The 13253-nt window shown below is 40.6% G+C and overlaps 1 protein-coding gene across 19 annotated transcripts in view; it reads left to right on the forward strand.

The window, feature by feature from the left end:
• Positions 1-3026: 3026 nt before the first annotated feature.
• lama5 (laminin, alpha 5) overlaps positions 3027-13253 on the forward strand; it is a 377096-nt gene continuing 366869 nt past the window's right edge. For all 19 annotated transcript variants that reach the window (XR_009793010.1, XR_009793011.1, XR_009793012.1 and 16 more), the window contains exon 1: positions 3027-3476. Coding sequence is in view for 16 of the 19 variants with exons in the window: in XM_061806903.1 (XP_061662887.1) it covers positions 3219-3476 (258 nt within the window). In the remaining 3 variants the exon portion in view is untranslated. The remainder of the gene's footprint in view (positions 3477-13253) is intronic.

Raw genomic sequence — 13253 nt, forward strand, 5'->3', positions numbered from 1 at the left:
TTTCCAGTGCATGTCTCCATCTTTCTAATTGTTCCTTTGCATGCTCCCTGCTTTCACTGCATATCACAATATCATCTGCGAATATCATGGTCCAAGTGGATTCCAGTTTAACCTCATCTGTCAGCCTATCCATTAATACCGCAAACAGGAAGGGGCTCAGAGCTGATCCCTGATGCAGTTCCACCTCGACCTTAAATTCCTCTGTCACACCTAAGGCACACCTCACCATTGTTCTGCTGCCATCATACATGTCCTGTACTATTTTAACATACTTCTCTGCCACACCAGACTTACGCATGCAGTACCACAGTTCCTCTCTTGGTACTCTGTCATAGGCTTTCTCTAGATCCACAAAGACACAATGTAGCTCCTTCTGACCTTCTCTGTACTTTTCCACGAGCATCCTCAAGGCAAATAATGCATCTGTGGTACTCTTTCTAGGCATGAAACCATACTGTTGCTCGCAGATACTTACTTCTGTCCTGAGTCTTGCCTCCACTACTCTTTCCCATAACTTCATTGTGTGGCTCATCAACTTTATTCCTCTATAGTTCCCACAGCTCTGAACATTCCCTTTGTTCTTAAAAATGGGAACTAGAACACTTTTCCTCCATTCTTCAGGCATCTTTTTGCCCGCTAGTATTCTGTTGAATAAGTTGGTCAAAAACTCCACAGCCATCTCTCCAAATTGCTTCCATACCTCTACCGGTATGTCATCAGGACCAACTGCCTTTCCATTTTTCATCCTTTGTAATGCCTTTCTGACTTCCCCCTTCGTAATCATTGCCACTTCCTGGTCCTTCACACTTGCCTCTTCAACACTTCCTTCTCTCTCATTTTCTTCATTCATCAACTTCTCAAAGTATTCTTTACATCTATTTAGCACACTACTGGCACCAGTCAACACATTTCCATCTCTATCCTTAATCACCCTTACCTGCTGCACATCCTTCGCATCTCTATCCCTTTGTCTGGCCAAACTGTCGAGATTCTTTTCTCCATCTTTCGTGTCCAACCTGGTGTACATGTCTTCATATGCCTCTTGTTTAGCCTTTGCCACCTCTACCTTTGCCCTACGTCGCATCTCGATGTACTCCTTTCGCCTCTCCTCAGTCCTCTCAGTATCCCACTTCTTCTTCGCTAATCTCTTTCCTTGTATGACTCATTGTATTTTGGGGTTCCACCACCAAGTCTCCTTCTCCCCTTTCCTACCAAAAGACACACCAAGTACTCTCCTGCCTGTCTCTCTGATTACCTTGGCTGTCGTTGTCCAGTCTTCCGGGAGCTTCTGCTGTCCATCGAGAGCCTGTTTTACCTCTTTCCGAAAGGCTGCACAACATTCTTCCTTTCTCAGCTTCCACCACATGGTTCTCTGCTCTACCTTTGTCTTCTTAATCTTCCTACCCACCACCAGAGTCATCCTACACACCACCATTCTATGCTGTCGACCTACACTCTCCCCTACCACTACTTACAGTCAGTAACCTCCTTCAGATTACATCGTCTGCGCAAAATATAATCCACCTGCGTGCTACTACCTCTGCTCTTTTAGGTCACTATATGTTCCTCCCTCTTCTGGAAATAAGTGTTCACTACAGCCATCTCCATCCTTTTTGCAAAGTCCACCACCATCTGTTCCTCAAAGTTCCTTTCCTGGATGCCGTACTTACCCATCACTTCTTCATCGCCCCTGTTTCTCTTACCAATATGTCCATTACAATCTGCACCAATCACAACTCTCTCGCTGTCTGGGATGCTCAGAACTACTTCATCTAGTTCCTTCCAGAATTTCTCTTTAAACTCTAGGTCACATCCTACCTGTGGGGCATAGCCGCTAACCACCTTCAATTTCAAATTTTAGTCTCATCACTCGATCTGATACTCTTTTCACCACCAAGACATTCTTAGCCAGCTCTTCCTTTAAAATAACCCCTACTCCATTTCTCTTCCCATCTACTCCTTGGTAGAATAATTTAAACCCTGCTCCTAAACTTCTAGCCTTACTACCTTTCCACCTGCTCTCTTGGATGCACAGAATATCAACCTTTCTCCTAATCATCATGTCAACCAACTCCTGAGCTTTTCCTGTCATAGTCCCAACATTCAAAGTCCCTACACTCAGTTGTAGGCTCTGTACATTCCTCTTTTTCTTCTGACGATGGATCCGGTTTCCTCCTCTTCTTTGTCTTCGACTACGACTTTCCAGTGTGATTGCATTTTTTATTTTTCATCCAGCCCTGAATAAAATGTGCTCTATTGACGTTTTGAAAATATTTTTGAAAAATTTGTGCATAATTTTTGAGAAATTATATTGTAGACCCCACGATTCATCACTTTAATCTGCTCCCTTTGCACAATTGACATTGTTAGCACACTTATCTATATTGAGTTTACATCTTGCACGTCTTATAAGAAATAGTTCCTATAAATAGAAATATCTCTTGTTCTTTGTTCTTGTTGCTATGTTGTTCCTTGTTCTTTGTTCTTTGTTCTGAATGTCGTACCAGGGCAGCGCCGACTGCCTGAGAAAAATTCCTTGTGTGTTTTTCCACACTTAGCCATGAATTCTGATTCTGATTCTGAAATGTCAATTACTTTATTTGCCATCCGTTCTTAGATTTCTTTGGTTGATGGCTTTTGTTGCACTTTTTTTTAGATCTTTGGACTAAGTTATTTTTTTTTATACAGGACCAGATAGCTTTTAAAATTTTTTCTCTAATAAATAAAAACACAAATTTCAAATGGAATTGTATATTTAATTGGGTTATCTTTGTCTGATATTGACATTTGTTTGATTATTTCAAATTGGATAACCTCTCGAAAAAGTATGAATTTTAGAAGGTGACAATTTCTACAGCACTGTATATTATACAGTCCATTGGTTATGTGCCACCTGGAAGTATCCCATTCCATCTACTATTTAAAAATGATGAAATGGAACATCTTTGAAGTTGGAAAAAAAATAAGGTCACGTGAAAACAGCTGCCCTCCTCCTTGTAGTGCAGGAGTGTGCAGGTAACGTGACTAAGTGGGAGGGCCCCCTGGCGCATGCGCAGGCACACACAAGACGGTTACGCGCAAGCAAGCACACAAACGCGGTGGGCTCAGAAGACTCGAACGCGAAGTCAACTTTTCCTCACTCGACGCACGTCTTTTCTCTGAGAGAGTTACGCATGTCGCTCAACTCACAACATTATTAGGCACAGGTGGACTCGGAGATGGCGCCCCTCATGCACCCCGCTTTTTTGCCATTAGTTTCGGCCCTGGTGCAGGTCCTGCTTCTGTTGTCGGCACAGGAGGCCCCGAGCGGCGTGAACGTTTTCAATCTGCACCCGCCGTACTTCAACCTGGCCGAGGGAACCAAAATAACTGCCACCGCCACCTGCGGGGAGGACGAGACTGGAAAGAGCGTGCTCGACCTCTACTGCAAGTTGGTCGGCGGGCCGGTGTCAGGAGACCCAGGCCACACCATCCAGGTGAGTCCCAGCGAACCAAACAGACTCCCGTGGGCTTTTAACCAAATAACATAAACACGTTTCAGACAAGGAAAATAACTTTGACCTTTTTGTAGCATACACGGCTGTGAAGTGATTTTGGTACTGCTTGTATATGTTTAGAGTACTGCATACAAGTGAGTTAAGGACGATCTAAAGTGGTGTAGGAATACTCTTATTTTATAGTGTGTTCGTTGTGGTTACTATACAATATATCACAGCATGGTTACGGTGTCATTACACGGCCCTAGTTGTGTGCAGTCCAGATCATGGGTAGGGGTTGATTTTTAACAGACAGAAGAAGATATCAAATTAATTCATTTTAATTGTATTTTGAAATTAATCATTCATCCATCCATCCATTTTCTGAGCCTCTTATTCATTCTCACAAGAGTCACTGGTAGTGCTTGAGTCTATCCCAGCTATCATTGGGCAGGAGAAGGGGTAAACCCTGAACTTGTTGCCAGCCAATCACAGTGCACATAGAGATATACAACAGTCTCTCTCACAATCACAACTAAGGGCAATTTAGACTCCCCAATTAATCCATTTTTTTTTTGGGATGTGGGACGAAACTTGACTGCACAGAAAAAACCCATGCAGGCATGTGGAGAACATGCAAATTCTACACAGGCAGGGCCGGAATTTAAACCCCGGTCCTCAGAACTGTGAGGCCAACACCCTAACCAGTTGATTACATTTAATTCAAAATTAACCCATTAAAATAAAATGAAGTGTGTTTCGCTTTTTTCTTTTATGTTTTATTTAAAGTGCTACTGACACTTAAAACATAAATTTAATATGTTGTTAACCAAAAGGAATCAGCCGGATGGACTCATCCGTTTCTTCATAGCACATCAGAATGTTGCTGTATATTGATTTTTTTCATCTCCCGCCGTGAAAAGTCTCTCTAGGATTTTGTGTTGAAGAACCAGGAAGTGACGTTTTTTGCAGTAGCGGGGTCAAGTGTTTATACCTATTGTACTGCAAGAAATTACCATTTTTTTTTCTGCTTGTTACCCAAAATGCCACCTCGTTGTATTGCTAGATTTTACTCGAACATTCGGGAGGATGGATTCACTCTTCACATGTTTCCAGAAGACCCGATTTGTCATGAAAAATGGATTGCACAGGTGCAAAGAACAAGAGCTTTGTGGGTTCCAAAGGACAGGTAGGTGTGTATAGAGCTTTTAAAAATAAATAATAGTTGGGGGGGGACTAATTTGTCTCAGTTTATAGCCTCTGTCACATAATAATTTAGAAGGCAGTGTGGTGTCCGTGTACTTGTCCAAAAGCAGCAGTATTAATAAAAAGCTCTGTCCGTGTCCGACAAAAGATCCGCATCATAAGAACTTAATAAAGTACGCAAGTCAGGGGGGCTAAATGTGTCGATGCGTGCGGGCCGCCTTTAGCCGGTGGCCCTTGTTCGCCGATTGCCCCGGCACGGAGGTGGGTCGGCGGGGAGGTGGGTGGCCGTGTGCAGGGAGCAGAATGGAACTCTTCCCCCCCCCACTGGCCACTGGTGTCTGGGCACCCCTTATGTAGTTACTTCACCCGGCATGGGACCTCCTGAGGACGCTACATACACAAGACTTGTAAAAGGGTTAGGAAATCAAACAATTATTGGACCATCATTGTGAATATTTGATCGGGTTCATCGTCCACCTTGTCTGTCTGTCGGGGAGTCTGTTGTCAGTTAGTAGTTATTTGCATATCGTCTAATATGGCTCGCAACGATCGGGTAATGTGACCCCAGCCACTTCACTTGCTTCTGAGATGTTCTCTTCTTCAAAAAGAGCTTCAGTCTCAGAAGAGGCATCAGAAAAATCTGAAAATCTCACTTGTTCATCTGCCATAGCAGCTAACACAGCGTGATTTCTATGGCGACTGTCCCAGTGTGACATCTGCAAATGACGTTGCAGGCAATATGGCAGCCACCGGGATGTCGAGTGAGAATTTCGCAACTTTGTGCTTTTATAAAATGCTCTCTGCTCACTTTTTTGAACTCGTATTATCATCAAAGTGATATGTAGTTTTAATAACAATACCCATTTTAAAATGTATATTATGGTGTCAGGTGGCATGGTGAATCAGCTGGTAAAGCGTTAGCCTCACAGTTCTAAGGACCCGGGTTCAATCCCAGCCCTACCTGTGTGGAGTTTGCATGTTCTCCCCGTGCCTGCGTGGGTTTTCTCCAGGCACTCCGGTTTCTTCCCACAGCCCAAAAACATGGAACATTAATTGGACACTCTAAATTGCCCCTAGGTTTGATTGTGAGTGCAGCTGTTTGTCTCTATATGCCCTGCGATTGGCTGGCAACCAGTTCAGGGTGTCCCTGCCTCCTGCCCATTGACTGCTCGGATAGGCTCCACCTGTGACCCTCGTGAGAATAAGCAGCAAAGAAAATGGATGCATGGATGGATTTTGGTGTCACTTACTCTTTAAAATTTTACCCATCTTACAAATTTTCCCTGGGTTATCAAACAAATGAGAACAATTTGTGATTTCTCATCAACCAAATTAAAAGTAGGGCTATGAATTTCAATGTAAAAGTAAATAATTAATAAAACTACAGTCTTATTTGTTCAAATAAAGTGTTTAACTTCAGAATAATTATTTAAAAAGAACTAACAAAGTCGAAGTAAAGTCACGCATGATAAAAACTTTATCTAGTAAACAAAATTTTATTTACATAGGTTGAAAGACAGAATTTTCAGATAAACTTTGAGGGTGCGCATGGTACATGGGTGCACATGATGCACGAGAAATTACTGTAAGTGAAATTATTTTTGGAAGTGAAATAATTTCCTGCCGCACCCTTGATGATCTCTCACAGGACATGAGTGAACCAGGCATTCTGGTCAGGAATCACTGGAAAGTTCTGGAACAATCCAGAAGAAATTAATAAAACGCACCTCATTCATCCCAAAATATAATCGCTTCACCTGTTTTAGCATGTTTTCAATCTTTTATTCACAATGTGCTATCATGTAATATAATGTATTATTTACAGTAACTATATCACACTGTATTATTGTTAATATATTTGTATTTGCTTTCACTTTGTTTTATTTTGCTCGCTGCTGCCAGGTTGTCACCGAAATGAGAATTGGTTCTCAATTGACCTATCAGGACAAATAAAGGTTGAATACATAAAATGGGCTGCAGGGAATGTTTTCATTTTTTGCTCTTACCCCTTTCTCCAAGCTCTCACCCCATCATAATTGGTTCCTCTTTTGGCTGATTTTAGTTCACACTAATCTCCCACCCTGTTGCACTTGTACTTCCAGGTACTTCCATAGTTAGAGGGAAAATACTTGGCGCCGTCTCTTTCTTTATATATATGGCTATATATATTTATATTCACATTTTTATTTAGTGTTTCCGGTATCACTATAAATCCCATAATGTAACAGAACAGAAAAGAAACGCACCCTTACAACTTATTGGTGTTATTGAATCACGTGACCCACCTCCTCACTACATAACTAGTGTCAAAATATGAGAACATAATTCAACACCCCCACTTCCTTTTCATCCCCATAAAACCATACGCTCACTTTCCAAAGAACCATGTTTCGAACTTATTTTTGGTTTTGCAACAGATGTTGTTAACATATCTGCCGGCATTTCTTCTGATGAACAAAAAACATTTATTTTCCCTTCATTGACCATGTCTCTGATAAAGTGGTATTTCACATCAATGTGTTTAGACCTCTGTCTATTCACTGGGTTTTTGCACAGTGCAATTGCACCCTGGTTGTCCCCATGAATCGTAGTACAACTGTACATTTTGTTATCTATGCCTTTTATCAACTGAATAAGATAAATGCTTTCTTGAGTAGTAGAAACCAATGCAATGTATGGTTGGTTGCTTCTTTGACTTCCTTGAGATTGCAGGACCCTGTTTTGTTGGGCTGAAGCAGTACTCTGGTGCTTCGTCAATCTTCAACTGAAGATGCCCAATCAGAGTCACTGAAGGGCATTAAGTTTAAATCCTCCTCTTTTTTTTTTTTTAAACACAGCTCATAGTCACTTGTACCTTTCAAGTACCTCGAGACATGTTTGGCAAAAACTAAGTTTTCTGCTTTTGATTTTGCCAGAGTTTGTGACAGTTTGGTTAGTATCCAGCTAATGTCTGGCCCGGTACAGGTCATGGCATAAATCAAACTGCCAACAATTTCACGATACTCTTTGGGATTCACAACTGCATTTGTATCGCTCTCATTAGATTCTGGTTTTGGTTCACATGACATTGACATTCCAAACCTTTCAAGCATTTTTAAGATATACTGTTTCTGACTCATTTTGATTTGTTCATCATCTTGTTCAAACTCAATACCCAAAAAGTATGATATTTCTCCTAAATCCTTCACATTGAATCTGGACTTCATTTTGTCTTTCTATTTGTTTAGGATTTCATTGTTGCTTGCTGCAATTATTAGATCATCTACCCAAATGGTGACCAAGAGCACATCATCTTCAAACTGTTTTCTATATACACAGTGGTCAGATAGATTTCTTACAAAGTTATCTTTTACCAAGTGATCATGTAGAAGTTGATACCAATTTCTCCCGGTTTATTTTAAGCCATAAAGGGATCGTTTTAATTTGTACACCAGGTTCTCTCCTGTCTCAGATGTCATTTCAAAACCTTCTGGTTGCTGTAAGAAAATCTCTTCGTCCATAGGCGCATGTAAACAAACATTTTAACATTGAATTTGGTGGACAATGACCTCATTTTGTACAGCTATCTGCATCAACGCTCGTACTAATGTAATGTTTTCTGTCGGGGCAAATGTTTTGTGATAATTGAGACCCTCTGTTTGACTATAACCTTTAGCTACATATCTAGCTTGAAAGATTTTACCCCCTTTAGTGCATTCTTTGATGGCATATACCCATTTTCCTCCTAATGTCTTGCGGCCTTCAGATAAAGGAGTCAAATCAAATGTTTCATTTTCCTTAAGTGAGCAGAATTCTTCTCTCATAGTGTTTTCCCATCTGGAGGCCTCAGGTGACGACTGGGGTTCACAGTAAAGTTTGGGGGAGTCCACACACAGACCTGAAGCAATAATCAATATTTGTGTGAGTTACATCATTGTCTTTAAGGTCTGTTAGGTGTTCATCTAGGTACTTTGTAGCTTTTCTCTCCCTTCTTGGATAGCGATGTTTCTGACCATCTTTAGATTCTATATCTGTACTGTTTTCATTTTCATCACATCCATTTTCTGTCGTTTCCTCATATAGTTGCACATCTTTTCTAACACTTTCTTCATTTTTATTTAGGGATTGGTGTTCTGTCCTTTCCTCATGATTACAGTTTCTGCGTCTGTTACTTTGAATTTCTGAATTATCTTCTTCATCTGTTTGTGTCTCTTGTTCAGCACTGTTCTTTTTGATAAATTTGACCAGTCTGTGTTTTGACACTTTCCCTGTTTGTGGATTATACACCAGGTAAGCGGGGCTGTTTCAACTATACCCGAACAATATTCCTTTCTCACATCTGGTGTCTAATTTCTTCTGGTCATATTTGTATGCATCTCACTCTGACCCAAACACCCACACTCTGGAGAGGTCTGGCATTCTTCCTGTTTTCAGAAAATATGGGGTATTTTTGGTCCTGTTATTGTAACATCTGAATATGAACTGCATTTTGAACGGCATAAGGCCAATGTATCTTTGGTAATCCCTCTTCGAGTAGCAAGCACCTTCCCATCTCAAAGAGTGTTCTCCACTGTCTTTCAGCAGTTCCATTTTGACGAGGAGAATAGGGTTAGTCTTATACCCTTTTCTTTCAATAGTGACTGAAAGGTATTGCCAGTATATTCCATACCATTATCAGAACTAATGCATTTTACATTGCCAAATGGTGCACTTTATGCAAGAAGTTCGCAAGAATCGCTAATGTAGCATCATTCTAATTTTTAAGGAAATAAACAGATATTGCCCCTGAAAAATCATCTGTGAATAAAATGGCATATCTGTAACCATCTTGACTGGTAGGCTCGATGGAGCCAGACAAAGCTGTATGTATCAATTCAAGAGGTGCAATAGCTTTTGGATGACCTTTCCTGTTTCTGTTGTTGGTAAATTTTCCCTGTGTACAAACTTTACAGTCTATTTTTGTGTTACCTGTAATTTTCATACCATCTACCACATTTGGTAAATTTAATACATCATCCACATTGCAGTGTCCCTATATTTCATGCCATGTTTTAACATCACAAGTTAGACTTACTTTGTCTCTGTGCAGGATATCATTTTCAGTCATCAACACCTTGTTGCTGGATATTTGCTGTTCTTACGTAGTCTCTCATGTTCCTTAATGCAGAATACAGTTCCATCTTTGGTGATAAGTTCATTTCCTCCATCTTGAAAGATCACTTTGGCTCCGTCAGATGTGGCTGCTTTCACATAGACGACGCTCTGGGCGTAGGTTGCGATGAAAAATGCTTTATTCAGTGCGATAGCAACATTTCTTCCTTTAATGCAGTGATTCCCAAACAGTGTGCCGGGAGCACTCTTCAAGTCTGCCGTGGGAAGTTATCCAATTTTATGTAATTGCTAAAAAAAACCCAATTTATTTCCAAGAAATAATGTATCTTTATTCATCTATTTATGCCAGTGAGGCACAATGACAGACAGAACAAAAACAATTCTATTAGATGGCAGGAATTGCCTACAGTAATTAATCCATCCATTTTTGGTGACATTTACTTTTGTTGGTGTGCCGGGGGATTTTTCAATTCAATCGGTCACCTAAGAATCAACGGCTTGAAGGATACAATGCTTTCCACCAAAGACCCAGACCTGGAGTTGAACGCAGACTGCTCCGCGGAGCTGATCCAGTTCCTCGACAACACTAGCCTTGCGCTGGTTATGAGGGAGGCGGCAGACAATGTATGTACTTAACCAAGTCCTAAATTAATGGTGGCTGCAGGTCACTAAGCTGCTTCGTTGGGCCACCTATATTTCGGTTGTTCTTTTAAGTTATATTTCAGGTTGAGATTTGGTTGAGAAAAAATTACAGTTTTAAAATAAATGAATAATTGTTTATAAATCATGATTTCAATACCACTCAAAATGATTGTGATTTTTATGTTTTCTATAATGCCCCAGCCATTGTGTAGTGGCCCTTCTCCCTTTCACACTGCGCAGGCATGCAAGATCTGCGAAGCAAGCCCCAACATGTTAGCAAATATAGCCAATAGGACTCACCATAAATATGTTGAACATTTTACAGCGGCAGCACAGAAGTCGACTGTTTACCATGTTTGCATTGCAGTTCTGAGGATGGGTTCAAATCCGATCTTGTCTTTATGGAGATTGCATCGTATCCACATGCGTGCACGTGTTTTTTCCGGTTACTTCAGCTATTTCCTTCATCCCCAAAACATGCATGGTAGGTTAATTGAAAACTAAATTGCCAATAGGTGTGAATATAAGTGCCAATGGTTGTTCGTTTTAAATGTGTCCAGTGATTGGCTGGCAACCGGTTCAGGGTGTACCCCGCCTCTTGCCTAGTCACCTGGGATAGGCTCCAGCACACCGGCGACTCTCGTGAGGATTACCTGTTCAGAAAATCAATGGATGGCTTTTACTGCTCATCCATATGATCAATATCGACACTGACCGTAATCAGCAGCATAAAATCCTTTTTGGAGCCACCCTAATTGTGCGAATAGTGTACACATTAAGACGCAAGATAAAGAGTTGTTGGAATGTCAGTGCAAACTGTCTTAATTTTGTAATTGACATATTCTTTTAAGATTATTAATTTGTGCAAATGTAAGGCCTTCATTTTAATGAAGTTACACAGCAATCACAAAAAATATAAATATACTAATAATTTCTTAAAGGGTCTTCAATAAACCATAAAGATAATGAATAGAAAATCACTGAAACGTAACATATTATATCATGACTCTACGGAGCCAGTACAAGTTCTGACACTCAAAAAAGCAGAAAATATATACTTTTCAACATAACACGCTTATTTAGAAACTGGGGATAAACATGACAAATTAGTATACAGAAAAGGGGATGATAAGCTATCAAAATTGCACAAAACTCCAGTCACAAAAAAAGCAGAGTAATATGCTAAAGCAGTGAATCTCCTCTTGTGGGTGTAGACCAGGGGTTAGTACCTCCAGTACTGCTGATTTCTTCAATGCCACCGTCTGTAATCCGTACATTATGGCTGCCATCACCACTGTTTTATAAACTTTGCCCTTCATCCTAGCAGAGACTCTTCTGTCACATAGAACACCAGACACCTTCTGGCATTCCAACCGCAAACAGGAAGGGGCTCAGCGTAGATCTCTAATGCGGTTCCACCTCCACCTAAATTCTTCTGACACACTAACGGCACACCTCACCGCTGTTCTGCGGCCCTCATATATCTCCTGTACTATTCTAACATATTTCGCGATACCAGACTTGAGCATGCTGTCTACAAAGACACAATAGTGCTCCTTCTGACCTTCTCTGTACTTTTCCACGAGTATCCTCAAGGCAAATAATGCATCTGTGGTACTGTTTTGAGGCATGAACCCATACTGTTGGTCGCAGATACCGTTTTATATCATTGTCTACTAATATCAGTTGAAATTAGAAATTATCATTTCTGAGTTTGAAAAGTTTTTCTATTTTAGTTATGTATTTGTGTATTTTATTTTAAATTTACAGTTATGTTATATTAATCCAGTAAATTATTTTCAGGTCTTGAGACTCCATCCCTAATCATACCAAGAACTTTATCTGCGAGCATGACTGACCACACCCATACATTTTTCAAATGTGAGTGACTGATATGTGTTCACGAGCATCATCTATTATAAGTGTCTCGTCCCGTATCATAGCATTACTGAGCCATATAAAGTCAAGTTATGTTTGCATATTTTGCCATGTCTGTTTTTTTACAGTTTCATGTTTTTTGGACCAAGCCTTCATGAATTTTGATGCTATTATGCACAAGAGAGCCTGAATTAACAAGAACTGACAAGAAAATGGTGGCATCATGTGCTGGAGACGGTGGAAAAATATTTTGTAAAAAAAAAAAAAACGACCCTTAACCCTAGTTCTGAAATGTAAGAAATCTGAACCACATTTTTTTTGTTTGGCCTGATGAAGGCCAGTGAGCTTCCCGCCTCCTCCCCACATTCCTTCTGGCAACTGACCTATATCGACCAATTGGAACACGTTTGTCCCTGCTGCTCTGGTGGGATTATTCTGACTGCTGTTTGTTTGTGTTTGTCTCCTGAAGTAGGATTTTATCTTCTGTACGTTGGGTTACAATTCTGTTAGGTGGGGGTGCCTTCATGTTAACACTACTGTCCGTGCAGGTCATTTAAAGAAGTGATTCAACTAATGAGGTCAATCAGAATACCTGACAACGTTCACACCAGTTTAGTGAACACAACACACACACGCACATGCACACACACTTGTGGCACACAGAAACCCAACACAGTTCAACTTTTTCAAGCACTTAAAAAAGAAAAGCCCCAGCTGTAACAAAGATCATGTACATAATGGTATAAACGGTTTATTGGGTAGAAGGTATATGTTTAGATCAGGGGTGTCAAACATACGGCCCGTGGGGCGGATCCGGCCCGTCTGGTGGTTTGGTACGGCCTGGGGAAGAAAGCTGCATTGTATAAAAAAAATATGAATTTTCTTTAAAATGTGTAGTTCTTGTATTATCCGCTAGGGGGCGCAGTGTTTTAGTACGTGCAGACAACATGAAAGCAACAC

The sequence above is a fragment of the Syngnathoides biaculeatus genome, chromosome 2 (genome assembly GCF_019802595.1).
Source record: "Syngnathoides biaculeatus isolate LvHL_M chromosome 2, ASM1980259v1, whole genome shotgun sequence".
Taxonomy (NCBI): Eukaryota; Metazoa; Chordata; class Actinopteri; order Syngnathiformes; family Syngnathidae; genus Syngnathoides; species Syngnathoides biaculeatus.